General features: G+C 47.3%; 1 protein-coding gene across 1 annotated transcript; it reads right to left on the reverse strand.

The window, feature by feature from the left end:
• Window positions 1-21,729: 21,729 nt before the first annotated feature.
• LOC123060948 (receptor-like protein kinase ANXUR1) lies at window positions 21,730-24,848 on the reverse strand. Its single transcript, XM_044483810.1, has one exon. The coding sequence runs from the start codon at window positions 24,529-24,531 to the stop codon at window positions 21,886-21,888; it is 2,646 nt and encodes an 881-aa protein (XP_044339745.1). The 5' UTR covers window positions 24,532-24,848; the 3' UTR covers window positions 21,730-21,885.
• Between the last annotated feature and the right edge of the window lie 118 nt (window positions 24,849-24,966).

Genomic DNA, 24,966 nt, shown 5'->3' on the forward strand with positions numbered 1-24,966 from the left:
ACCGGTCAGATTGATTTGAAGATCAGCTTCATTGGTTGCCTCTAGTCGTCCGATGTTCGGGCCACTTTCGAAAAATTACCTCCACCCTTCATCCTTGGGGGAATTCCCCATAGGAGCCGGAGAAGGGTCACGGTTTGCCTTAGGCTCGTGTGAAGGCGGTTCCATGATAGAAGTTTCGGCCATGGTAATCATGCTTGCAGGTTTGGGGTCATTGACCAACAATCCCACCGATCCTTCTGTCGATCTCACAGCGGAACTCTCAATGAAAGTAGTAGTGTTGGTGTCAAAACCGTCAGACCTCGGGGTAGGGGGTCCCAAGCTGTGAATCTCGGATAGATGGTAACAGGAATAGAGAGACGATGTTTTACCCAGGTTTAGGCCCTCTCGATGGAGGTAAAACCCTAAATCCTGCTCTTGTTTATATTGATATAGATGTATCGAGTAAAGAGTTGATCCACCTCGACATCATAAGATGTGGTCTAACTCTAGGGCTAGGTGAATGATATTGCGTTGATGTCCCCTCTATGGCTAAAGCCTATGGCTTATATACACGCCAGGTAGGGTATCTAGGGTTATAAGGTCAGTATCTAGGCAGAAGGAGGCAGGAGAGGTTTTGGAGTATACGACAAGTCTTCGGCACACGTAGTTTAGATTGAAGGAAATATTCCCTAGAGGCAATAATAATGTTATTATTTTATTTCCTTATATCATGATAAATGTTTATTATTCATGCTAGAATTGTATTATCCGGAAGCATAATACTTGTGTGAATACATAGACAAACTAAACGTCACTAGTATGCCTCTAATTGACTAGCTCGTTAATCAAAGATGGTTATGTTTCCTAACCATAGACATGTGTTGTCATTTGATTATTGGGATCACATTATTAGAAGAATGATGTGATTGACATGACCAATTCCATTAGCTTAGCACCCGATCGTTTAGTATGTTGCTATTGCTTTCTTCATGACTTATACATGTTCCTAAGACTATGAGATTATGCAACTCCTGTTTTCCGGAGGAACACTTTGTGTGCTACCAAACGTCACAACGTAACTGGGTGATTATAAAGGAGCTCTACAGGTGTCTCCAAAGGTGAATGTTGGGTTGGCGTATTTCAAGATTAGGATTTGTCACTCCGATTGTCGGAGAGGTATCTTTGGGCCCTCTCGGTAATGCACATCACATAAGCCTTGCAAGCATTGCAACTAATGAGTTAGTTGCGAGATGATGTATTACGAAACGAGTAAAGAGACTTGCCGGTAACGAGATTGAACTAGGTATTGAGATACCGACGATCGAATCTCGGGCAAGTAACATACCGATGACAAAGGGAACAACGTATGTTGTTATGCGGTCTGACCGATAAAGATCTTTGTAGAATATTTGGGAGCCAATATGAGCATCCAGGTTCCGCTATTGGTTATTGACCGGAGACATGTCTTGGTCATGTCTACATTGTTCTCGAACCCGTAGGGTCCGCACGCTTAAGGTTTCGATGACAGTTATATGAGTTTATGAGTTTTGATGTACCGAAGTTAGTTCGGAGTCCCAGATGTAATCACGGACATGACAAGGAGTATCGAAATGGTCGAGACATAAAGATTGATATATTGGACGGCTATATTCGGACATCGGAAGTGTTCCGGGTGATTTTGGAGAAAACCGGAGAGTCGGAGGGTTACCGGAACCCCCCCCCCCCCCCGCAGAAGTAATGGGCCATATGGGCCTTAGTGGAGAGAGAGAGAGAGGGGGGCAGCCAGGGTGGGCCGCGCGCCTCCTCCCCTGGTCCGAATTGGACTAGGAGAGGGGGGCGGCGGTGCGCCTATAGGGCCGGCCGGCCTCCTCCCCTTGCTCCTTTATATACGGGGGCAGGGGGCACCCCTAGACACACAAGTTGATCCATGCGATCGTTTTCTTAGCCGTGTGTGGTGCCCCCTTCCACCATAATCCTCGATAATATTGTAGTGGTGCTTAGGCGAAGCCCTGCGACAGTTGAACATCAAGATCGTCACCACGCCGTCGTGCTGACGGAACTCTTCCCCGACACTTTGCTGGATCGGAGTCCGGGGATCGTCATCGAGCTGAACGTGTGCTAGAACTCAGAGGTGCCGTACTTCGGTGCTTGGATCGGTCGGATCGGGAAGACGTACGACTACTTCCTCTATGTTGTGTCAACACTTCCGTTGCCGGTCTATGAGGGTACGTAGACAGCACTCTCCCCTCTCGTTGCTATGCATCACCATGATCTTGTGTGTGCGTAGGAAAATTTTGAAATTACTACGTTCCCCAACAGTGGCATCCGAGCCTAGGTTTTATGTGTTGATGTTATATGCACGAGTATAACACAAGTGAGTTGTGGGCGATATAAGTCATACTGCTTACCAGCATGTCATACTTTGGTTCGGCGGTATTGTTGGACGAAGCGGCCCGGACCGACATTACGCGTATGCTTATGCGAGACCGGTTCTCCCGACGTGCTTTGCACAAAGGTGGCTAGCGGGTGTCAGTTTCTCCAACTTTAGTTGAACTGAGTGTGACTACGCCCGGTCCTTGCGAAGGTTAAAACAGCACCAACTTGACAAACTATCGTTGTGGTTTTTGATGCGTAGGTAAGATTGGTTCTTGCTTAAGCCCGTAGCAGCCACGTAAAACTTGCAACAACAAAGTAGAGGACGTCTAACTTGTTTTTGCAGAGCATGTTGTGATGTGATATGGTCAAGACACGATGCTAAATTTTATTGTATGAGATGATCATGTTTTGTAACCAAGTTATCGGCAACTGGCAGGAGCCATATGGTTGTCGCTTTATTGTATGCAATGCAATTGCGTTGTAATGCTTTACTTTATCACTAAGCGGTAGCAATATTCGTGGAAGCATAAAGTTTGGCGAGACGACAACGATGCAACGTGGTGATCAAGGTGTCATGCCGGTGACGATGGTGATCATGACGGTGCTTCAAAGATGGAGATCACAAGCACAAGATGATGATGGCCATATCATATCACTTATATTGATTGAATGTGATGTTTATCTTTTATGCATCTTATCTTGCTTTGATTGACGGTAGCATTTTAAGATGATCTCTCACTAATTATCAAGAAGTGTTCTCCCTGAGTATGCACCGTTGTGAAAGTTCTTCATGATGAGACACCACGTGATGATCGGGTGTGATAGGCTCTACGTTCAAATACAACGGGTGGAAAATAGTTGCACACGCGGAATACTCAGGTTATACTTGACGAGCCAAGCATATACAGATATGGCCTCGAAACACTGAGACCGAAAGGTCGAGCGTGAATCATATAGTAGATATGATCAACATAGTGATGTTCACCAATGAAACTACTCCATCTCACATGATGATCGGACATGCTTTAGTTGATTTGGATCACGTAATCACTTAGAGGATTAGAGGGATGTCTATCTAAGTGGGAGTTCTTTAGTAATAGGATTAATTGAACCTAAATTTATCATGAACTTAGTACCTGATAGTATCTTGCTTGTTTATGTTTGATTGTAGATAGATGGCCCGTGATGTTGTTCCGTTGAATTCTAATGCGTTCCTTGAGAAAGCAAAGTTGAAAGATGATGGTAGCAATTACACGGACTGGGTCCGTAACTTGAGGATTATCCTCATTGCTGCACAGAAGAATTACGTCCTGGAAGCACCGCTGGGTGCCAGGCCTGCTGCTGGAGCAACACCAGATGTTATGAACGTCTGGCAGAGCAAAGCTGATGACTACTCGATAGTTCAGTGTGCCATGCTTTACGGCTTAGAATCGGGACTTCAACGACGTTTTGAACGTCATGGAGCATATGAGATGTTCCAGGAGTTGAAGTTAATATTTCAAGCAAATGCCCGGATTGAGAGATATAAAGTCTCCAATAAGTTCTATAGCTGCAAGATGGAGGAGAACAGTTCTGTCAGTGAGCATATACTCAAAATGTCTGTGTATAATAATCACTTGATTCAATTGGGAGTTAATCTTCCAGATGATTGCGTCATTGACAGAATTCTCCAATCACTGCCACCAAGCTACAAGAGCTTCGTGATGAACTATAATATGCAAGGGATGAATAAGACTATTCCCGAGCTCTTCGCAATGCTGAAAGCTGCGGAGGTAGAAATCAAGAAGGAGCATCAAGTGTTGATGGTCAACAAGACCACTAGTTTCAAGAAAAAGGGCAAAGGAAAGAAGAAGGGGAACTTCAAAAAGAACAGCAAGCAAGTTGCTGCTCAAGAGAAGAAACCCAAACCTGGACCTAAGCCTGAAACTGAGTGCTTCTACTGCAAGCAGACTGGTCACTGGAAGCGGAACTGCCCCAAGTATCTGGCGGATAAGAAGGATGGCAAGGTGAACAAAGGTATATGTGATATACATGTTATTGATGTGTACCTTACTAATGCTCGCAGTAGCACCTGGGTATTTGATACTGGTTCTGTTGCTAATATTTGCAACTCGAAACAGGGACTACGGATTAAGCGAAGATTGGCTAAGGACGAGGTGACGATGCACGTGGGAAATGGTTCCAAAGTCGATGTGATCGCGGTCGGCATGCTACCTCTACATCTACCATCGGGATTAGTATTAGACCTAAATAATTGTTATTTGGTGCCAGCGTTAAGCATGAACATTATATCTGGATCTTGTTTGATGCGAGACGGTTATTCATTTAAATCAGAGAATGATGGTTGTTCTATTTATATGAGTAATATCTTTTATGGTCATGCACCCTTAAAGAGTGGTCTATTCTTATTAAATATCGATAGTAGTGACACACATATTCATAATGTTGAAGCCAAAAGATGCAGAGTTGATAATGATAGTGCAACTTATTTGTGGCACTGCCGTTTGGGTCATATCGGTGTAAAGCGCATGAAGAAACTCCATACTGATGGACTTTTGGAACCACTTGATTATGAATCGCTTGGTACTTGCGAACCGTGCCTTATGGGTAAGATGACAAAAAATACCATTCTCCGGTACTATGGAGAGAGCAACAGATTTGTTGGAAATCATACATACAGATGTATGTGGTCCGATGAAAGTTGAGGCTCGTGGCGGATATTGTTATTTTCTCACCTTCACAGATGACTTAAGCAGATATGGATATATCTACTTAATGAAACATAAGTCTGAAACATTTGAAAAGTTCAAAGAATGTCAGAGTGAAGTTGAAAATCATCGTAACAAGAAAATAAAATTCCTACGATCTGATCATGGAGGAGAATATTTGAGTTACGAGTTTGGTGTACATTTGAAACAATGCGGAATAGTTTCGCAACTCACGCCACCCGGAACACCACAGCGTAATGGTGTGTCCGAACGTCGTAATAGTACTTTACTTGATATGGTGCGATCTATGATGTCTCTTACTGATTTACCGCTATCGTTTTGGGGTTATGCTCTAGAGACATCCGCATTCATGTTAAATAGGGCACCATCAAAATCCACTGAGATGACGCCTTATGAACTGTGGTTTGGCAAGAAACCAGAGTTGTCGTTTCTGAAAGTTTGGGGTTGCGATGCTTATGTGAAAAACCTTCAACCTGATAAGCTCGAACCCAAATCGGAGAAATGTGTCTTCATAGGATATCCAAAGGAAACTATTGGATACACCTTCTATCACAGATCCGAAGGCAAGACTTTTGTTGCTAAATTCGGAAACTTTCTAGAGAAGGAGTTTCTCTCGAAAGAAGTGAGTGGGAGGAAAGTAGAACTTGATGAGGTAACCGTACCTGCTCCCTTATTGGAAAGTAGTACATCACAGAAACCAGTTTCTGTGACACCTACACCAATTAGTGAGGAAGCTAATGATGATGATCATGAAACTTCAGAACAAGATACTACTGAAACTCGTAGATCAACCAGAGTAAGATCCGCACCAGGGTGGTACGGTAATCATGTTCTAGAAGTCATGCTGCTAGATCATGATGAACCTATGAACTATGGAGAAGCAATGGTGAGCCCAGATTCCGCAAAATGGCTTGAAGCCATGAAATCTGGGATGGGATCCATGTATGAGAACAAAGTATGGACTTTGGTTGACTTGACCAATGATCGGCAAGCAATTGAGAATAAATGGATCTTCAAGAAGAAGACTGGCGCTGATGGTAATGTTACTGTCTACAAAGCTCGACTTGTCGCAAAAGGTTTTCGACAAGTTCAAGGGATTGACTACGATGAGACCTTCTCACCCGTAGCGATGCTTAAGTCTGTCTGAATCATGTTAGCAATTGCCGCATTTTATGATTATGAAATTTGGCAGATGGATGTAAAAACTGCATTCCTGAATGGATTTCTCGAAGAAGAGTTGTATATGATGCAGCCAGAAGGTTTTGTTGATCCAAAGGGAGCTGACAAAGTGTGCAAGCTCCAGCGATCCATTTATGGACTGGTGCAAGCCTCTCGGAGTTGGAATAAACGCTTTGATAGTGTGATCAAAGCATTTGGTTTTGTACAGACTTTTGGAGAAGTCTGTATTTACAAGAAAGTGAGTGGGAGCTCTGTAGCATTTCTGATATTATATGTAGATGACATATTACTAATCAGAAATGATATAGAATTTCTGGATAGCATAAAGGATACTTGAATAAGAGTTTTTCAATGAAAGACCTCGGTGAAGCTGCTTACATATTGGGCATTAAGATCTATAGAGACAGATCAAGACGCTTAATTGGACTTTCACAAAGCACATACCTTGACAAAGTTTTGAAAAAGTTCAAAATGGATCAAGCAAAGAAAGGATTCTTGCTTGTGTTACAAGGTGTGAAATTGAGTAAGACTCAATGCCCGACCAATGCAGAAGATAGAGAGAAAATGAAAGATGTTCCCTATGCTTCAGCCATAGGCTCTATCATGTATGCAATGATGTGTACCAGACCTGATGTGTGTCTTGCTATAAGTCTAGCAGGAAGGTACCAAAGTAATCCAGGAGTGGATCACTGGACAGCGGTCAAGAACATCCTGAAATACCTGAAAAGGACGAAGGATATGTTTCTTATATATGGAAGTGACAAAGAGCTCATCGTAAATGGTTACGTAGATGCAAGCTTTGACACTGATCCGGACGATTCTAAATCGCAAACCGGATACGTGTTTACATTAAACGGTGGAGCTGTCAGTTGGTGCAGTTCTAAACAAAGCGTTGTGGCGGGATCTACATGTGAAGCGGAGTACATAGCTGCTTCGGAAGCAGCAAACAAAGGAGTTTGGATGAAGGAGTTCATATCTGATCTAGGTGTCATACCTAGTGCATCGGGTCCAATGAAAATCTTTTGTGACAATACTGGTGCAATTGCCTTAGCAAAGGAATCCAGATTTCACAAGAGAACCAAACACATCAAGAGACACTTCAATTCCATCCGGAATCTAGTCCAGGTGGGAGACATAGAGATTTGCAAGATACATACGGATCTGAATGTTGTAGACCCGTTGACTAAGCCTCTTCCACGAGCAAAACATGATCAGCAACAAAGCTCCATGGGTGTTGGAATCATTACCGTGTAATCTAGATTATTGACTCTAGTGCAAGTGGGAGACTGAAGGAAATATGCCCTAGAGGCAATAATAATGTTATTATTTTATTTCCTTATATCATGATAAATATTTATTATTCATGCTAGAATTGTATTATCCGGAAACATAATACTTGTGTGAATACATAGACAAACTAAACGTCACTAGTATGCCTCTACTTGACTAGCTTGTTAATCAAAGATGGTTATGTTTCCTAACCATAGACATGTGTTGTCATTTGATTATCGGGATCACATTATTAGAAGAATTATGTGATTGACATGACCCATTCCATTAGCTTAGCACCCGATCGTTTAGTATGTTGCTATTGATTTCTTCATGACTTATACATGTTCCTAAGACTATGAGATTATGCAACTCCCATTTTCCGGAGGAACACTTTGTGTGCTACCAAACGTCACAACATAACTGGTTGATTATAAAGGAGCTCTACAGGTGTCTCCAAAGGTGAATGTTGGGTTGGCGTATTTCAAGATTAGGATTTTTCACTCCGATTGTCGGAGAGGTATCTCTGGGCCCTCTCGGTAATGCACATCACATAAGCCTTGCAAGCATTGCAACTAATGAGTTAGTTGCGAGATGATGTATTACGAAACGAGTAAAGAGACTTGCCAGTAACGAGATTGAACTAGGTATTGAGATACCAACGATCGAATCTCGGGCAAGTAACATACCGATGACAAAGGGAACAATGTATGTTGTTATGCGGTCTGACCGATAAAGATCTTCGTAGAATATGTGGGAGCCAATATGAGCATCCAGGTTCCGCTATTGGTTATTGACCGGAGACATGTCTCGGTCATGTCTACATTGTTCTCGAACCCGTAGGGTCCGCACGCTTAAGGTTTCGATGACAGTTATATGAGTTTATGAGTTTTGATGTACCGAAGTTAGTTCTGAGTCCCCAGATGTAATCACGGACATGACGAGGAGTATCGAAATGGTCGAGACATAAAGATTGATATATTGGACGGCTATATTCGGACACCGTAAGTGTTCCGGCTGATTTCGGAGAAAACCGGAGAGTCGGAGGGTTACCGGAACCCCCCCGGGAGAAGTAATGGGCCATATGGGCCTTAGTGGAGAGAGAGAGAGGGGGGGCAGCCAGGGTGGGCCGTGCGCCTCCTCCCCCCTGGTCCGAATTGGACTAGGAGAGGGGGGCGGCGCCCCCCTTTCCTTCTCCCTCCCCACTTCCTTCACCCTCCTAGTAGGAGTACTAGGAGGAGGACTCCTCCTTGGCGCGCCTATAGGGCCGGCCGGCCTCCTCCCCTTGCTCCTTTATATACGGGGGCAGGGGGCACCCCTAGACACACAAGTTGATCCACGTGATCGTTTTCTTAGCCGTGTGCGGTGCCCCCTTCCACCATAATGCTCGATAATATTATAGTGGTGCTTAGGCGAAGCCCTGCGACAGTTGAACATCAAGATCGTCACCATGCCGTCATGCTGACGGAACTCTTCCCCGACGCTTTGCTGGATCGGAGACCGGGTATCGTCATCGAGTTGAACGTGTGCTAGAACTCGGAGGTGCCGTACGTTCGGTGCTTGGATCGGTCGGACCGGGAAGACGTACGACTACTTCCTCTACGTTGTGTCAACACTTCTGTTGCCAGTCTACGAGGGTACGTAGACAACACTCTCCCCTCTCGTTGCTATGCATCACCATGATCTTGTGTGTGCGTAGGAAAATTTTGAAATTACTACGTTCCCCAACATAGATCACTTCCTGTCGTGCAGCCTCCATAGTCCATCTTTAACAAGAACCAAGGCTCACCAGCCCAATCTGAGGAGCATGGGCCGACTAGGTTAGTACCCCCTAGTCTAGGACGTCGTCCCAAACCTTGGCCAAAAACTATTCGGATATCTGATTCTTCCCTGTTGAAGGCATGGACACAATCTCAAGCAGCTTGATCTTGGGATAGTGCACCATCACGAACGCATATGCCCGCTGAGCGCCTTCCAAGCAGGTCGGACGCTTCCAGTTTTGGACCTAGGGGCTGGCATCTCGCAGCTTATGCACCAAGCCAAAGAAGCTGGTCGGCATTGTATCTTGCGGCCAGAGGTTGATGCACAGATCCTCCATCACTGGCCGCTCTGTGCGGAACTGAAAGTGCAACTATCCCTAGGTGGTTTTGGTAATTCATAACAACATATAGCTCATTGAGCTAATGCTATTCCAAGATGATTATTTCAGGAAAGCTCAATGATTGGCATGGCATGGATGTGAAAGTGGAACCCTCAAAATGCTAAGGACAAAGGATTGGCTCAAGCTCAAAAGCTCAAGACTCTTCATTTTATATTTTAGTGATCCAAGATCACATTGAGTCTTTAGGAAAAGCCAATACTATCAAGGAGGGATGAGGTGTTGCTTAATGAGCCTCTTGCTTCATGTGCTTAGTGATATGCTCCAAAACCCTCAACTACTTTCCCATATCCACATTTGACCTAAACCCTAAGCCAAACTCGGTCCTACCGATTCTTCCTATCCGGCACCACCGAGTTTCACTTGTCATAAGCCACTGCCAAACCCTAGCAATTCGGTTCTACCGATAGGGATCTCGGTCTCACCGAGATGGGATTGCAAACTCTCTGTTTCCCTTTCATAACTTTTCGGTCTCACCGAAAGAGCGAATCGGTCCCACCGAGATTGCAATGTAAATTCAGTGTTTCCCCTTTGTAACTTTTCGGTCTCACCGAAAGAGCAAATCGGTCCCACCGAGTTTGCCTGACCAACTCTCTAGTTAGCTAATTACCAAATTCGGTCTCACCGAGTTTGTGTAATCGGTCTCACCGAGATTACGTTATACCCAAACCCTAACCATATCAGTCCTACCGAGTTGCATGTCAGTCCCACCGAAAATCTCTAACGGTCACTAGGTTTACATTTTCGGTCCGACGGAGTTTATTGATTCGGTCCCACCAAGATTGGAAAACTGTGTGTAACGGTTGGATTTTGTGTGGAGGCTATATATACCCCTCCACCTCCTCTTCATTCGAAGAGAGAGCCATCAGAACACATACACCATTCCAACTCATATGTTCTGAGAGAGAACCACCTACTCATGTGTTGAGACCAAGATATTCCATTCCTACCATATGAATCTTGATCTCTAGCCTCTCCAAGTTGCTTTCCACTCAAATCTTCTTTCCACAAAATCCAAATCCTATGAGATAGAGTTGAGTGTTGGGGAGACTATCATTTGAAGCACAAGAGCAAGGAGTTCATTACCTACACACCATTTGTTACTTCTTGGAGAGTGGTGTCTCCTAGATTGGCTAGGTGTCACTTGGGAGCCTCCGACAAGATTGTGGAGTTGAACCAAGGAGTTTGTAAGGGCAAGGAGATCGCCTACTTCGTGAAGATCTACCGCTAGTGAGGCAAGTCCTGTGTGGGCGATGGCCATGGTGGGATAGACAAGGTTGCTTCTTCGTGGACCCTTTGTGGGTGGTTGCTTCTTCGTGGACCCTTCGTGGGTGGAGCCCTGTGTGGACTCGCGCAACCGTTACCCTTTGTGGGTGGAGCCCTCCGTGGACTCTCGCAACCGTTACCCTTCGTGGGTTGAAGTCTCCATCAACGTGGATGTAGGATAGCACCACCTATCTGAACCACGGGAAAAACATCAGTGTCTCCAATTGCGTTTGAATTCTCCAAACCCTTCCCTTTACATTCTTTCAAGTTGCATGCTTTACTTTCCGCTGCCAATATACTCTTTGCATGCTTGCTTGAATTGTGTGATGATTGCTTGACTTGTCCTAAAATAGCTAAAATCTGCCAAGAACTAAAATTGGGAAAAGGTTAAGTTTTTATTTGGTCAAGTAGTCTAATCACCCCCCTCTAGACATACTTTCGATCCTACAAGTGGTATCAGAGCTTTGGTCTCCATTTGCTTTGATCTCCATAGCTTTTGGTGGTCATAGCCTTGGTTTCACAACCTAGGAGAGTATGGCGTCTAGCGAGGGAAATTATCACCGTAGAGGTCCCTACTTTGATGGTACTAATTTTGCTAGTTGGAAGCATAAAATGAAAATGCATATTCTTGGACATAACCTCGCCGTTTGGGCTATTGTGTGTGTTGGTTTGCAAGGTGACTTCTTTAATGGGAGGGAACCAAACCGTGAAGCTACCGCGGATGAGTTGAAGATGTTGCAATACAATGCTCAAGCTTGTGATATTCTCTTCAACGGATTGTGCCCCGAAGAATTCAACAAAATCAGTCGTCTTGAGAATGCGAAGGAAATCTGGGACACTTTGATTGATATGCACGAAGGTACCGACTCCGTCAAGGAATCCAAGTTGGATGTGCTTCAAAGCCAACTTGACAAGTTCAAGATGAAGGATGGTGAAGGTGTCGCTGAAATGTACTCTAGGCTTGCTCTCATCACAAATGATATTGCCGGCTTAGGAAGTGAAGAGATGACCGATAGATTCATCATCAAGAAGATTCTAAGAGCCTTGGATGGAAAATATGATACCGTGTGCACATTGATCCAAATGATTCCCAATTACAAAGATCTCAAGCCAACGGAGGTGATTGGAAGAATTGTTGCTCATGAGATGTCACTTAAGGATAAAGAGGAACTTCACAGCAAATCAAGTGGTGCCTATAAAGCCTCATGTGAAGCCCCTACATCATCAAGTGAGAAACAAGACTTCAATGAAGAATTGAGCTTAATGGTGAAGAACTTCAACAAGTTCTACAAGAGTAGAAGCAAAGATAGAAGCTTCAAGTCAAGGTCCTACAATGACAAAAGATCTTCTAGTCGAGAGCGAAACTGCTACAGTTGTGGAAGACCCGGACACTATTCCAATGAGTGTACGGCTCCCTACAAGAGAAGAGAAGATTCTCCAAAAAGAAGAAGCAAAGAATCACCACCAAGAGAGAGAAGGAGTAGAGATGATCGTTATGAACGAAGATACTCACGGAGAAGCAAGGATTCGGAAAGGAAGGAAAAATCATCAAGGAGCTACACAAGACGAAGACATCAAGCTCATGTTGGTGAATGGGTATCCGGCTCCGACTCCGACAGCCACTCCGAGAGAAGTTATCACTCCGACTCCGAAGATACTCAAGATGAAGCTGTTGCCGGTCTAGCACTTGTGTCAACCAACTCCTACGACATATTTGACTCACCAAATGAAGGAATTGGAAGATGCTTCATGGCCAAAGGTCCTAAGGTAACACACCCCGAGTATGTTGATTTCAATAGTGATGAAGATGACTTGTTAGGTGATGATTTGCTTATTGACAACTCTAGTGATGAATACTATGATGAAATGTAAATTAATCATGCTAATCAAGATAAAACGAATGACAATGATAAGGAAAATATTGAGGCTCTAACTAAAGAACTAAACACTCTTAAGTTAGCTCATGAAACTATCTTCGAAGATCATCGAGAACTTTTAAGAGCTCATGAGAAATTACGCTTTGAAAAGCTCAATCTTGAGCAAGAGCATGAGTTCTTAAAAGCAATCAATGATGATCTCCGCAAGAAAAGTTCTTCTTACATTGCCAAGCGTTTACTCTTATCCACTTACATGCCTCAAGTCAAGTCTAGTAACAAGAACAAGAAAGATTCTTCCTCTAGCAGTAACAATGATCATGCTAAATCCAATATTGTTGCTTCTAGTAGTTCTCTTGATTCCACTAATGACTCTCTTAGCCAAGTTACACTTGAGCAAGAAAATAGCTTATTGAAGGGAATTATAGAGAAAGGAGTGTACAAAAGCCTTGCCGGGAGCAAGCAATTCGAGGAAATTGTGCGCAAGCAAGGAATGCACCGGAAGAATCAAGGCGTTGGTTTTGAACGAAAGTTCAATGCCAATGGAGTTGAGTGGGAAGAAGATCAATACCCCAAGACAAAGTTTGTTCCTCAACAAGAGAAGTATGATACTTATTTCAAGGGAACACAAGCTCAAGATGATCTTCCACCACAAGACTACAAGCAAAAAGGCAAGGACAAGCTTCAAGAGGAAATTGACGCATTTGAAGAAGCTCCTAAGACCTTAGTCAAGTGGATTCCCAAGACTACTTCAAGTTCCACTTCATCAGGTACGACTACAACTCCAAGGATTCCCATCAAGATGATGTGGATCCAAAAGAAGAAGAACTAGAGAGTCCTTGAGGGTGACTCCGCCAACATACTTCACTCTTATCATTTTGGCAAGAAAAAGTGCAATCAACTTCCACATCCTGCACTAGTTCAAGGAGTCACAAACCCTCTTGTTGGTAAGACAAGGGACAAGGTAACCTAAAAGTTTTCATGGACATCATCTTGTGTGTGCATCACTCTATGTCTATGGATATCCTTGTTTGTTCCTTGTAGGACTAACCCATGTAGGTATTGAAAGTGCAATTCACTCAAATGGATAGCTCCAAGTGATCTACATCAACATTGAGCATCCACATCTTCAACATCTACATGAAGTCATCATCGACGAAACCCAAGGTTAGTTCATCCCTCCAAGGGGGGATATCACATCTAGGGGAAGCTTTACTCTAAGACTTGAGCTAAAGCAACTCTAAAGATGTGAACACAACAATGCTTTATGTAAAAGTGGTAACCCCACTTGAGCTTAAACGATGAGTATGACCTATGATCAAGTGTTCTCACTTGACTCCTAAGTCAATATACTCATATATAGATGACCTTGTCATCGCAAATTGCTTGATATATGCTAGAATTGGTTGTGCATGCCTTGCCACATATTTCATTTGCTATCTTATTGTGTGAGCATGCTGGTTGCATATTTTACTCATTCGAGGACATCCACTTGTTGTTTTGATCGTTTGGGTTTATTTCCTTTGCCAAGTGGATGGACAAGAATGCCTAAGAACCTCCTCTAGCTACCTATGCTTTTCTCGTCTCAAACTCTATTCATGCTGCATCACAAAATTTGATCAAGTCAGATTCGAACCACTCTGTGTGAGGAGCGCTCGGAGTCCCCGATTCGTCATAGACTTAAACTTCCAAAACCTCTTTATGATTCTCGGTCTGACCGATACCCCACTTTCGGTCCTATCGAGATCATTAAGTTGATCTAGGTTTTCGATCTCGGTGCAACCGATTTGAACATTTCGGTCACACCGAGTTTCAGTAACTGCATGCAGTTATGAATCTCGGTGCCACCGAGTTATTCCACTCGGTCACACCGACAGGGTCGGGCTATATATAGTCATGGGCAAAATTTGGAAATTTCTCCGAACCCCTTCGCCCGCGCGATAGCCTGCTCTGCTAACGTGGTCTCTGGATCGTCTTCTCGCCGCCAGCCGCCTCCAGTCGCTGGTCTCCGTCGCCGTCAACGGGAAATCTGCCCCGCCGTTGCCTCCGTAGCGAGTCTCCGCCGAGCTAGGGTATGGACTCGATCTTTGTGCTATTCTCTAATCCAATTCTCAGCACATTGTGATCATCATGATTCTTGCCACGATTGAAACACTCCTATCCAGTCAATACGCCCGTAGATTAGCTTTGATTCGAAAATTTTAGGGTTAGGTTTCCGCCGAAACCATCTCGGACCCACCGAGTTGAAAAACTCGGTCCCACCGATTTGGCTTATGCCATTGCACAAGTGAGACTCGGTCTGACCGAGAATTACTTATCGGTGTGACCGATTTTGGAACTCTGTGAAACCCTAGTAGTCTCGGTGCCACCGAACTGTGACTCGGTCCAACCGAGTTCACTAGTTTAGGTTCCAAAACTGCTTCGGTATCACCGAGTTTAAAAATCGGTAGATCCGAGATGATTTCAGTGGGAAACTAAAACTAAGTTTTTGGATCATTCTTGTGCAAAAATCTCTGCATTTTGTGATGCTCATCTATTCAACCTCATCTATAAACTATTCACAGGGTTAGCAGTCAGAGCTTGCAGCATGTCTGATCAGAGTGACAGCCAGAACTTGTCAGAGCAGCAAGTGCAGATGAGTGAGGGCACTAGTCCCTCCAGCTCTTCAGATGATGGCAGCAGAAGTACCCCAAGCAATCTGCCAAAAGCTGCCACTAGACAAAGGAAGAAGAGAACTTCTGATTTTGAAGATGAAGATTATGTGGCAGAGGAAGAGGCCACATCAAAGAGAGTTGAGCCAGCTCAAGGCACAAAGCCAGGACTGAAGATCAAAAGGCCAGCAGGCAGGCAGCCTATGTCAAAGGCTAGAGCCTCAACTAAGAAGCCCACTCTCAAAGAGCCAGTTGCTGCAGAAGGCAAGAAGAGGAAGTAAAGGGTCAAGAAGACCGTAGCCAGAGTGCTAGGAAAGGCTTCCATCATGGAAGAGGAAGAGGAAGAAGAGGTAGCTGCACCAGCACCTAAGGCACCCAAGCTGATGGGTGATGCCATAAGATCAGGGGCTACTGCATCTAAGCCCAAAGCTGCCTCCAAGCCAAAACCAAAGAGGAATACAAGGAGCATTCCTGCAGCTGAGAAGAACAAGGCCCCAGTGCCTGAGACTATTGCTGAAGAAGAGGATGAAGAGCAAGTTCTTAGAAAGCTCAAGCCCAAGATCCCATACCACAACGATGCTCATCCTGTGGCTGAGGACATGAAGCTCAGGAGAGATTCAGGGCTGAGGAAGTGGAGAGAATCAGACCCGTATGCTTCAAGGAGAAGGACTGCTGTGGATTACAGATTTCACACCAAGGAACAGCAGGACTTCTATGAGACAGTGCTGCTAGATAAGAAGCCCATTGTTTGTGACATGAGATGGGTCGACTGGACCTACATGAAGGAAAATGAGGAACACTACCCTGGAGTGTATGACAGCTTTAGTGCTTGTGGAGTTGCTGACTTTGTTGGGCAGAAGCTCACAAAGTGGAACGAGGAGCTTATCATGCAATTCTACTCCACGGCACACTTTTATCCAGATGGGAGGATAACTTGGATGTCTGAGGGTACGAGGTACCAATCTACAGTTGTTGAATGGGCTCAACTGATCAATGCCCCAGAGGAGCAAGCAGATGAATTGGACATTTATGCCAAGAAAAAGATGGATCATAACTCAATGTCCAACATGTACAAGGAAATTCCAAATGAAGCTCTTGACACTTTCAAATTTGGCTCAGTGCACTATCTTCTGTCAGGGCTACCAACAATCAATTGGATATTGAGGCACACTCTCTTGCCCAAGTCTAGAGATCACAAGATGATCAGAGGCCATGCAATCAACTTGCTTCACGTCTTTGATGTGCCACAGAAGTTCAAGGTCATGAGCCTCATAGTAGAGACTATCAAGAGGACTGCAGCAGATCAGAAGAGGAGTTGTGGATATGCACCTCAAATTCAGGAGCTCATCAACTCTAAGATGGGCACGGGCATATATTTATTGGACAAGGAACACCTGCCCATCCGTCCAGATTTTGAGGACAATCAAGTTGTCATGACTGAGAATGAGCCATCGTCTGCCCAAGCACAAGCAAAGAAGGAGAAGGCAAGGAAGGAGAAAGCTACCAAGATGCCAACTCAAGAGGAGGCATCTGAGTATTTCTTGAAAACTAAACAAGAGCAGCTTGGTTACCTGATTGCATCCACCCTGTGGATTGAGAAAGGACTAGCCACCCTAACTCAGAACCAGGCAAGCTTAGAGAGGATCATGGAACAAAAGTTCTATGACTTGGATGTCAAGGTGACAGAGATTCAGACTGCAGTGGAGCAGCTCCAGGATGACATGCAGGAGAGGAGAGGCAGGACTACCACTCATGCCTTTGCCAGAGTGCCACGAGGTCCGAGGTCGTCTGCCGTGCCAGTTGCTGACACAAGAGCCACCACTTCTGCACCAGCTACAGCTTCAGTTCCACCAGCTCCAGCATCTACTTCAGCTCCAACTCCAGCGTCTACTTCAGCATCTACAGAAGCCTTCGTCCTTGGAGTGATCCGGACTCCACCACCACCAGAAGATCAAGCCTGAGCGTCGATCTAGCACTATGCATTTTCTAGGAACTTTTTGGTAACTTGTTGCCAAAGGGGGAGAAGATGTATAGATCATAGGCTTCGAGAGAGATAGAGTGTTGTTTTTCTCTCTCTTGCTTTATTTGGTGGTTTTTCGAACTTGTTTGCTTTTGAGTGCTTGAGATACTATGTCATTTCTTGTGAGACATTGATGATCATGTGTTTGATCATAAGCTACACTTAATGCTTGCTTAATGCTATTATCTTATCTATCTTATGTAATCATTCACTATTCTTGGTGATGAGTGCATGTATTTCATTCTTATCATTTTAAGCGCTCCACCAAGATGTATGTGACATGGAAGAGTAACCCATGACTCTAACTCCTTGTGCATTTGCAGTCCAAAGCAAATTTTAAATATGCACAAACTTAGGGGGAGCTCTTACTTATCACATACTTCTCAAAGCGATGATATATTTCATGCTTATTATCATTTGTCGAAGCTTTGATCTATATGTTGTCATCAATTACCAAAAAGGGGGAGATTGAAAGTGCAACTATCCCTAGGCGGTTTTGGTAATTCATAACAACATATAGCTCATTGAGCTAATGCTATTCCAAGATGATTATTTCAGGAAAGCTCAATGATTGGCATGGCATGGATGTGAAAGTGGAACCCTCAAAATGCTAAGGACAATGGATTGGCTCAAGCTCAAAAGCTCAAGACTCTTCATTTTATATTTTAGTGATCCAAGATCACATTGAGTCTTTAGGAAAAGCCAATACTATCAAGGAGGGATGAGGTGTTGCTTAATGAGCCTCTTGCTTCATGTGCTTAGTGATATGCTCCAAAACCCTCAACTACTTTCCCATATCCACATTTGACCTAAACCCTAAGCCAAACTCGGTCCTACCGATTCTTCCTATCCGGCGCCACCGAGTTTCACTTGTCATAAGCCACTGCCAAACCCTAGCAATTCGGTTCTACCGATAGGGATCTCGGTCTCACCGAGATGGGATTGCAAACTCTCTGTTTCCCTTTCGTAACTTTTCGGTCTCACCGAAAGAGCGAATCGGTCCCATCGAGTTTGCCTGACCAACTCTCTGGTTAGCTAATTACCAAATTCGGTCTCACCGAGTTTGTGTAATCGGTCTCACCGAGATTACGTTATGCCCAAACCCTAACCATATCGGTCCTACCGAGTTGCATGTCAGTCCCACCGAAAATCTCTAACGGTCACTAGGTTTACATTTTCGGTCCGACCGAGTTTATTGATTCGGTCCCACCGAGATTGGAAAACTGTGTGTAACTGTTGGATTTTGTGTGGAGGCTATATATACCCCTCCACCTCCTCTTCATTCGAAGAGAGAGCCATCAGAACACATACACCATTCCAACTCATATGTTCTGAGAGAGAACCACCTACTCATGTGTTGAGACCAAGATATTCCATTCCTACCATATGAATCTTGATATCTAGCCTCTCCAAGTTTCTTTCCACTCAAATCTTCTTTCCACAAAATCCAAATCCTATGAGAGAGAGTTGAGTGTTGGGGAGACTATCATTTGAAGCGCAAGAGCAAGGAGTTCATTACCTACACACCATTTGTTACTTCTTGGAGAGTGGTGTCTCCTAGATTGGCTAGGTGTCACTTGGGAGCCTCCGACAAGATTGTGGAGTTGAACCAAGGAGTTTGTAAGGGCAAGGAGATCGCCTACTTCGTGAAGATCTACCGCTAGTGAGGCAAGTCCTGTGTGGGCGATGGCCATGGTGGGATAGACAAGGTTTCTTCTTCGTGGACCCTTTGTGGGTGGTTGCTTCTTCGTGGACCCTTTGTGGATGGAGCCGTGTGTGGACTCGCGCAACCGTTACCCTTTGTGGGTGGAGCCCTCCGTGGACTCTCGCAACCGTTACCCTTCGTGGGTTGAAGTCTCCATCAACGTGGATGTAGGATAGCACCACCTATCCGAACCACGGGAAAAACATCAGTGTCTCCAATTGCGTTTGAATTATCCAAACCCTTCCCTTTACATTCTTGCAAGTTGCATGCTTTACTTTCCGCTGCCAATATACTCTTTGCATGCTTGCTTGAATTGTGTGATGATTGCTTGACTTGTCCTAAAATAGCTAAAATCTGCCAAGAACTAAAATTGGGAAAAGGTTAAGTTTTTATTTGGTCAAGTAGTCTAATCACCCCCCTCTAGACATACTTTCGATCCTACAAGAACATCTCCATCAGCTGCTTCAGCTGATTGTTCAGAAGAGGCGCATGCTCTGGCGCCTGGAATTGAGCCTAGAATACCTTCTCCAAGGAGTCACCAGGACTGGCAGCATAGTAGAAGCCGGCATCCGAAGCACTCCGCGGCAGGTCCCTAAAGGCCTCTGAAGAGCGCTAGATTTGCGTAAGATGGGCAACTCCGATGTCATAAAAAACAGAGCGAAGAAGGTATGGCTTACCAGCGGCAATTTGTTTCACTTGCTGAAGCTCCTTGCGGTCCGCCCGAGCCTGGGTCATAGCCTCCTTACAGGCCGAACTCGTCGTCTCGAGCTCGGAGGTTAGTTTCTTCTTCTCTTCCTGAAGAGCGTCACACTGACCGTACAACCCTTTCAGGTCTTCCTCGACCTCCACAACCTGGGCCACATGCTTTTCGTTGGCCTCTTTCTCCTTGGTCAGCTCTTCACCGGCTTGCTTTGCCGCGGCCTTTTGCTGCTCGGCCTCCTGCCGAGCTTTTTGCAGCTCGGACTGGAGCGTTTCAAGCTTCGAGGTGGAAGTTACATGCATATTCATATATGATTTAGAATCCACATCATCATTTAAGTACAGTTTTATGGTACTTAAGGTCTTGGTATTTACCTTGAGCCTGCTCCATCTGCTTCTTGAGCAGATCCATGTCCTTCTCGGACCGATCAAGCTCAGCTCTTCCAATTCTCTCGAGTTGGATGCCAAAGCCAAGGCAGAAGCATGCAAAAGACATGGTTAGCTACCTCGAATGATATCTATCCCCTGGTCGGCTTTGTCAATCCGATCAGGGTCTCAGGGGCTAGTGTGCATTCGCTCGTATAAAATTTTCATTATCTCTAAGAGCCCTGAGTAAGATCTTTGAATCTAACTCAGGTCTCGGGGGCTACTGTGGTTATACACTTGCGATATGTGTCTGCGGTGGCTTAAGTCTTTGGACAATTTTTTTTACTTGTCTGCTAAGGGTTGTTGGGCACATCTAGTGCTAAAAGCTCTAAGCGTCGACGCAATTCTAAGAGATGCTCAAAACTTACCTCAAAGCCTTCATAGAGGCCCTTGAAGGCCTCCCTTATTCTAGTCTCCGCGGACAAGAAATTTCTCAGCGCCGCGCCTAGAAAGACGCGGTGCTCAGCGACAATGGAGGAGCCCATCGAGGACACCTCCATCTCTTCGGGCCACCCCATGGATGCCCGCCTGCTTGTAGGTAGGGGTGTTCGGGTCACCTCGGCCCTCTTCGTGGTGACGTCAGCTCGATGGGGGCCGAGGTCGCCAACTGCTCCAGTGTTTCCCCTTCCTTGGTGAAGGGGTCCTTCTCTAGCGGGTCTTTGGTGGTCGAAGTTTCAACCTCGACCATAGGGACGCTAGCGCCATCCCCCACAGTAAGCATAGGCGGGGCCTGTTGAGAAGTCGCCTTCCTCAACCCGTCGTGGGCAGGAGAAGGGAGCAGACGCTCCCCTGACCCGCTAGGCGGAGGAAGCCCGCCCGATGAATCCTCGTCGCCGATACGGGAGCGCTACGGGCTGTGAAAAACAAATGACCAAAATATTTTTTGGGGGAAAAGGAAGTGATACGTCTTCATCGTATCTACTTCCAAACTCTTTTGCCCTTGTTTTGGACTCTAATTTACATGATTTGAATGAAAGTAACCCGGACTGACGTTGTTTTCAGCAGAATTGACTTGGTGTTATTTTTGTGTAGAAATAAAAGTTCTCGGAATGACCTGAAAATTCACGGAGAATATTTTTGAAATAAATAAAAAATATTGGCGAAAGAGTCAATCAGAGAAAACCCACCAGCTATCCAAAAGGGTAGGGGCGAGTGGGGGAGGGGGAGGGGTTTCCCAGTCCTGGAAGCGACAAACAAAAAGGATGAGGGCCAAAGGGAGGGAAGGCCCGGGTGACAAACAAGCAAACGAGAGAAAAAACAGAGCGATCAGGAGGGCTGCAAACATGGTGAAGTCATCTAGATGTGTTTTAGATGGATCCTTGATTAAATTCCAGTGAAACCATCTGTATTCTCTAGTACCTTAGCTACATGAACACTGAGTGAAACTCTAATGTCTGCTTCTAGTTATCAAAATCTCCATGTCCTTGGAACTTACATTGATCTACGTACTAAAGAGAATCTCAAAATTTAGCACCGACAACACAACACATAGCACACTCTCTTCACTCTTCACGCTTCACGGCCCCGTGGAAACAGGGAGCCGCTCGGCTCGTGTCACCGCCCGGTGGGTTGCACGAGCTGCGAGAAGGCCGCGCGGTTGGTTATGTCGTCGTCCTCCTCCTCTATTACGACGCAAGCGTCGTGCGCCCTGGACGTGGACGACGTCCCGATCGTCGTTACGCTAGCGGTGCTCCCATAGCTGTTGCTGGGCTCGAGCACCGGGCGCCCACTGCCGCTCCCGTCGTCTTGGGCCTGCCGTCGCCCGCTAGCGCCGTCGAACGCGTCCTGCAGCTGCATCGCGAACTCGAGGTTCCACAGCACGTCGCCCATGGACGGCCGCTCCAAGCCTTGGTCGGCTAGGCACTTCTCCGCCGTCTCGGCGAACTTGATGAGGCACTCTGGCGCGATCTGGTCCTTGATGGTCGGGTCGACGACGTCCGGCAGGGTGCCCTTCCGCTGGCAGCTGAGCGCATAGTCGGCGAGGCTGACCTGGTCCCGCGGCAGCTGCGGGCTCAGCGCCGGCCGCGCCATGAGCACCTCGAACAGCACGACGCCGAAGGAGTAGACGTCCGACTTGTCGGTGAGCTGCTGCCGCCGGAAGTACTCCGGGTCGAGGTATCCGAAGCTCCCCTTGACCATGGTGCTGACGTGCGCCTGGTTCACCGTGGAGGAGCCGGACTTGGAGAGGCCGAAGTCGGAGACCTTGGCGACCCAGTTCTCGTCCACGAGGATGTTGGTGGTCTTGACGTCGCGGTGGATGATGGTGTACTTGGCGCCGGTGTGGAGGTAGTGCAAACCCCGCGCGGCGCCGATACAGATGTCGAGGCGGTGCCGCCACGACAGCGGCGGGTTGCTGCCCTTGTTGTAGAGGTGCTCCCGCAGCGTGCCGTGCTCCATGTAGTCGTAGACGAGGACCATCTCGTTGCTCTCCTCGCAGAAGCCGATGAGGGAGACGAGGTGCCGGTGCCGCAGCTTGGACAGCATCTCGATCTCCGTCTGGAACTCCAGCGCGCCCTGCTCCGACGACGGGTTGGACCGCTTGATGGCCACCTTGGTGTCGCCGTCCACCACGCCGCGGTACACCTTCCCGAACCCGCCCACGCCGATCACCAGCGACTCGCTGAAGTTCTTGGTCGCCGTCTTTATCTCCGCGATGGAGAAGTGCCGGCACATGCCCGCCAGGTTCGCCGCGAGGTGGCCGGACGACTTGCCGCTGGTTGTAGAGTGGTACATGGGCAGCCAGCCGGAGTTGTGCGAGTCGCTGCCGGTGAGCTCCCTGTTCTTCTTGTTGTGGTAGACCACCAGGCAGATGGCCGCGACGATCCCCACCGCAGCGGCGCCGCCCGCCGTGCCACCTATGACCGTCGCCATGTTTGCCTGGTCCTTGGACTTCTTGGACCTTTCCTTCTCACTCTCGCTCAGCTCCGCCTCCGCGAGCATCTTGGACGGTACGGGGTCCGGCGCGGCCAGGTTGGCGGCGCTGTCGTTGAGCTTGAAGACCTCGAGGCCGTTGAGGATGGCGTCGTAGAACTGGGGCCTGAGCGCCACGGAGGGGTGCATGGCCACCCACATGACCTCATCCCCGGGGTCGTCGGCCATGTGCACGGCGAAGTCCTTGTACACGGGCACGCCACGCTCGGACGTCATCTCGATGACGTCGGCGTCGGACTGCGCCGTCTTGTTGTTGATGTAGATGTCGAAGGCGCGCTGATTGGGCCTGTTGAGCAGGAGCTCGCAGAAGTGGAGGCGGACGACGTAGGTGAAGTTGCCGTCCACCTCCATGGTCCAGGTGAGGTTGTAGTTCTGGTTGACGCGCGGGTCGGAGCCCATGGAGCGGGTGCCGAGGTAGACCTCGACGGGGGCGGCGTACTCGGACGCCTCGGTGGGGTACTTGACGTGGAAGCGGGGGCCGGCCGTGTAGCTGACCCCCTGCATGACGCCGAAGACGTAGGGCGTGTCGTCGAACCAGGAGCGGGCGAGGCCGGAGTCGTTGGAGGGCGGGATGTAACCCCCGCCGATGTTGAAGCGGTACATGGTCTGGAAGGAGGAGGCGGCGATGTCAACGGTCTGGTCGGCGAAGCCCACCATGGTGGCGGGGTCCTCGAAGATGTCGGGCATGGAGATGAGCTCCAGGCCGTTGATGTAGGCGTAGGTGACGTTGGTCATGGGCGTGGGCGTGGGGGTGAAGGTGACGGCGATGAACCCCGCGGGCGTCCGCGGGAGCGAGAACTCCCGGACGATGTAGGCCTGGGTGAGCGCCTTGGTGGTGACCCACACGCTGAAGTTGCGGAGGAGGGTGAGGCCCGTGGAGGTGGAGACGGAGAAGCGGAAGTCCTCGGGCGCGATCCCGTTGTAGGACGACGGGTAGAAGTGGAGGCGGAGCCAGTGCCGGTCCTTGGGGTTCACCGTGAAGTTGTACACCGTGTCCACCGTGAAGACGCGCGCCGTCATGTAGGGGATCGTCGACGGCAGCGACGAGTCCAGCTCGTCCGCCGCCGCCATCAGGGACGACTTGCCGGAGTCGCCCAGCCACATGTTGTTGTTGGTGTCCGCCAGCCACTTGCGCCCGTCCGCGTCAAGGCCGTCCGCCGTGGAACCGCAGTTGAGCAGGATGGAGTCCGTCGGGCTGTACGGCTTGGCGTCCGCCGCAACCGCGGCCCCGGCCGCGACGAGAAGCGCGAGCAGCCCAGTCATGGCCATCTCGATCTAGAGAGGGAGGGAGGGAGCAGTGAGGTGGGGCGATACAGAGGCGATCGAGAGGTTAGTGGTGAAAGGGAAGAAAGGGAGTGTTTGACCGCGGGAGAAGGGGCGCTGAAGACGAGAGTGTGGGGAGTGGGAGCATTTGCCGGGAGCCATGCCATGCATCCATGGCTGGAGCCTGGAGGACACCCGCTTGTTCAGGAAATCATTTTGCTTTCACAAAACTCCCTCACGTCGCCGCTCCGGTACTACATCACCGTGTGCAGGCAGGCCGGTACACCGGACGCGCGCAGAGGTTCCGGAGATCTCCACTCCACAGTTCCCCACACACGCAACAGAAATCTGCTGCAGATAGCTTCCACTTCCTGTTGCAACTCAAGTTGACAACAAGCACCACAAAAAAGGTCCAACACACGCCTAAACTGTGTCAACATG

The sequence above is a fragment of the Triticum aestivum genome, chromosome 3A (assembly GCF_018294505.1).
Source record: "Triticum aestivum cultivar Chinese Spring chromosome 3A, IWGSC CS RefSeq v2.1, whole genome shotgun sequence".
Taxonomy (NCBI): Eukaryota; Viridiplantae; Streptophyta; class Magnoliopsida; order Poales; family Poaceae; genus Triticum; species Triticum aestivum.

Coding starts and splice junctions, on each gene's coding strand:
- LOC123060948 (XM_044483810.1), bottom strand. CDS start 24,531: ATGGCCATGACTGGGCTGCTCGCGCTTCTCGTCGCGGCCGGGGCCGCG.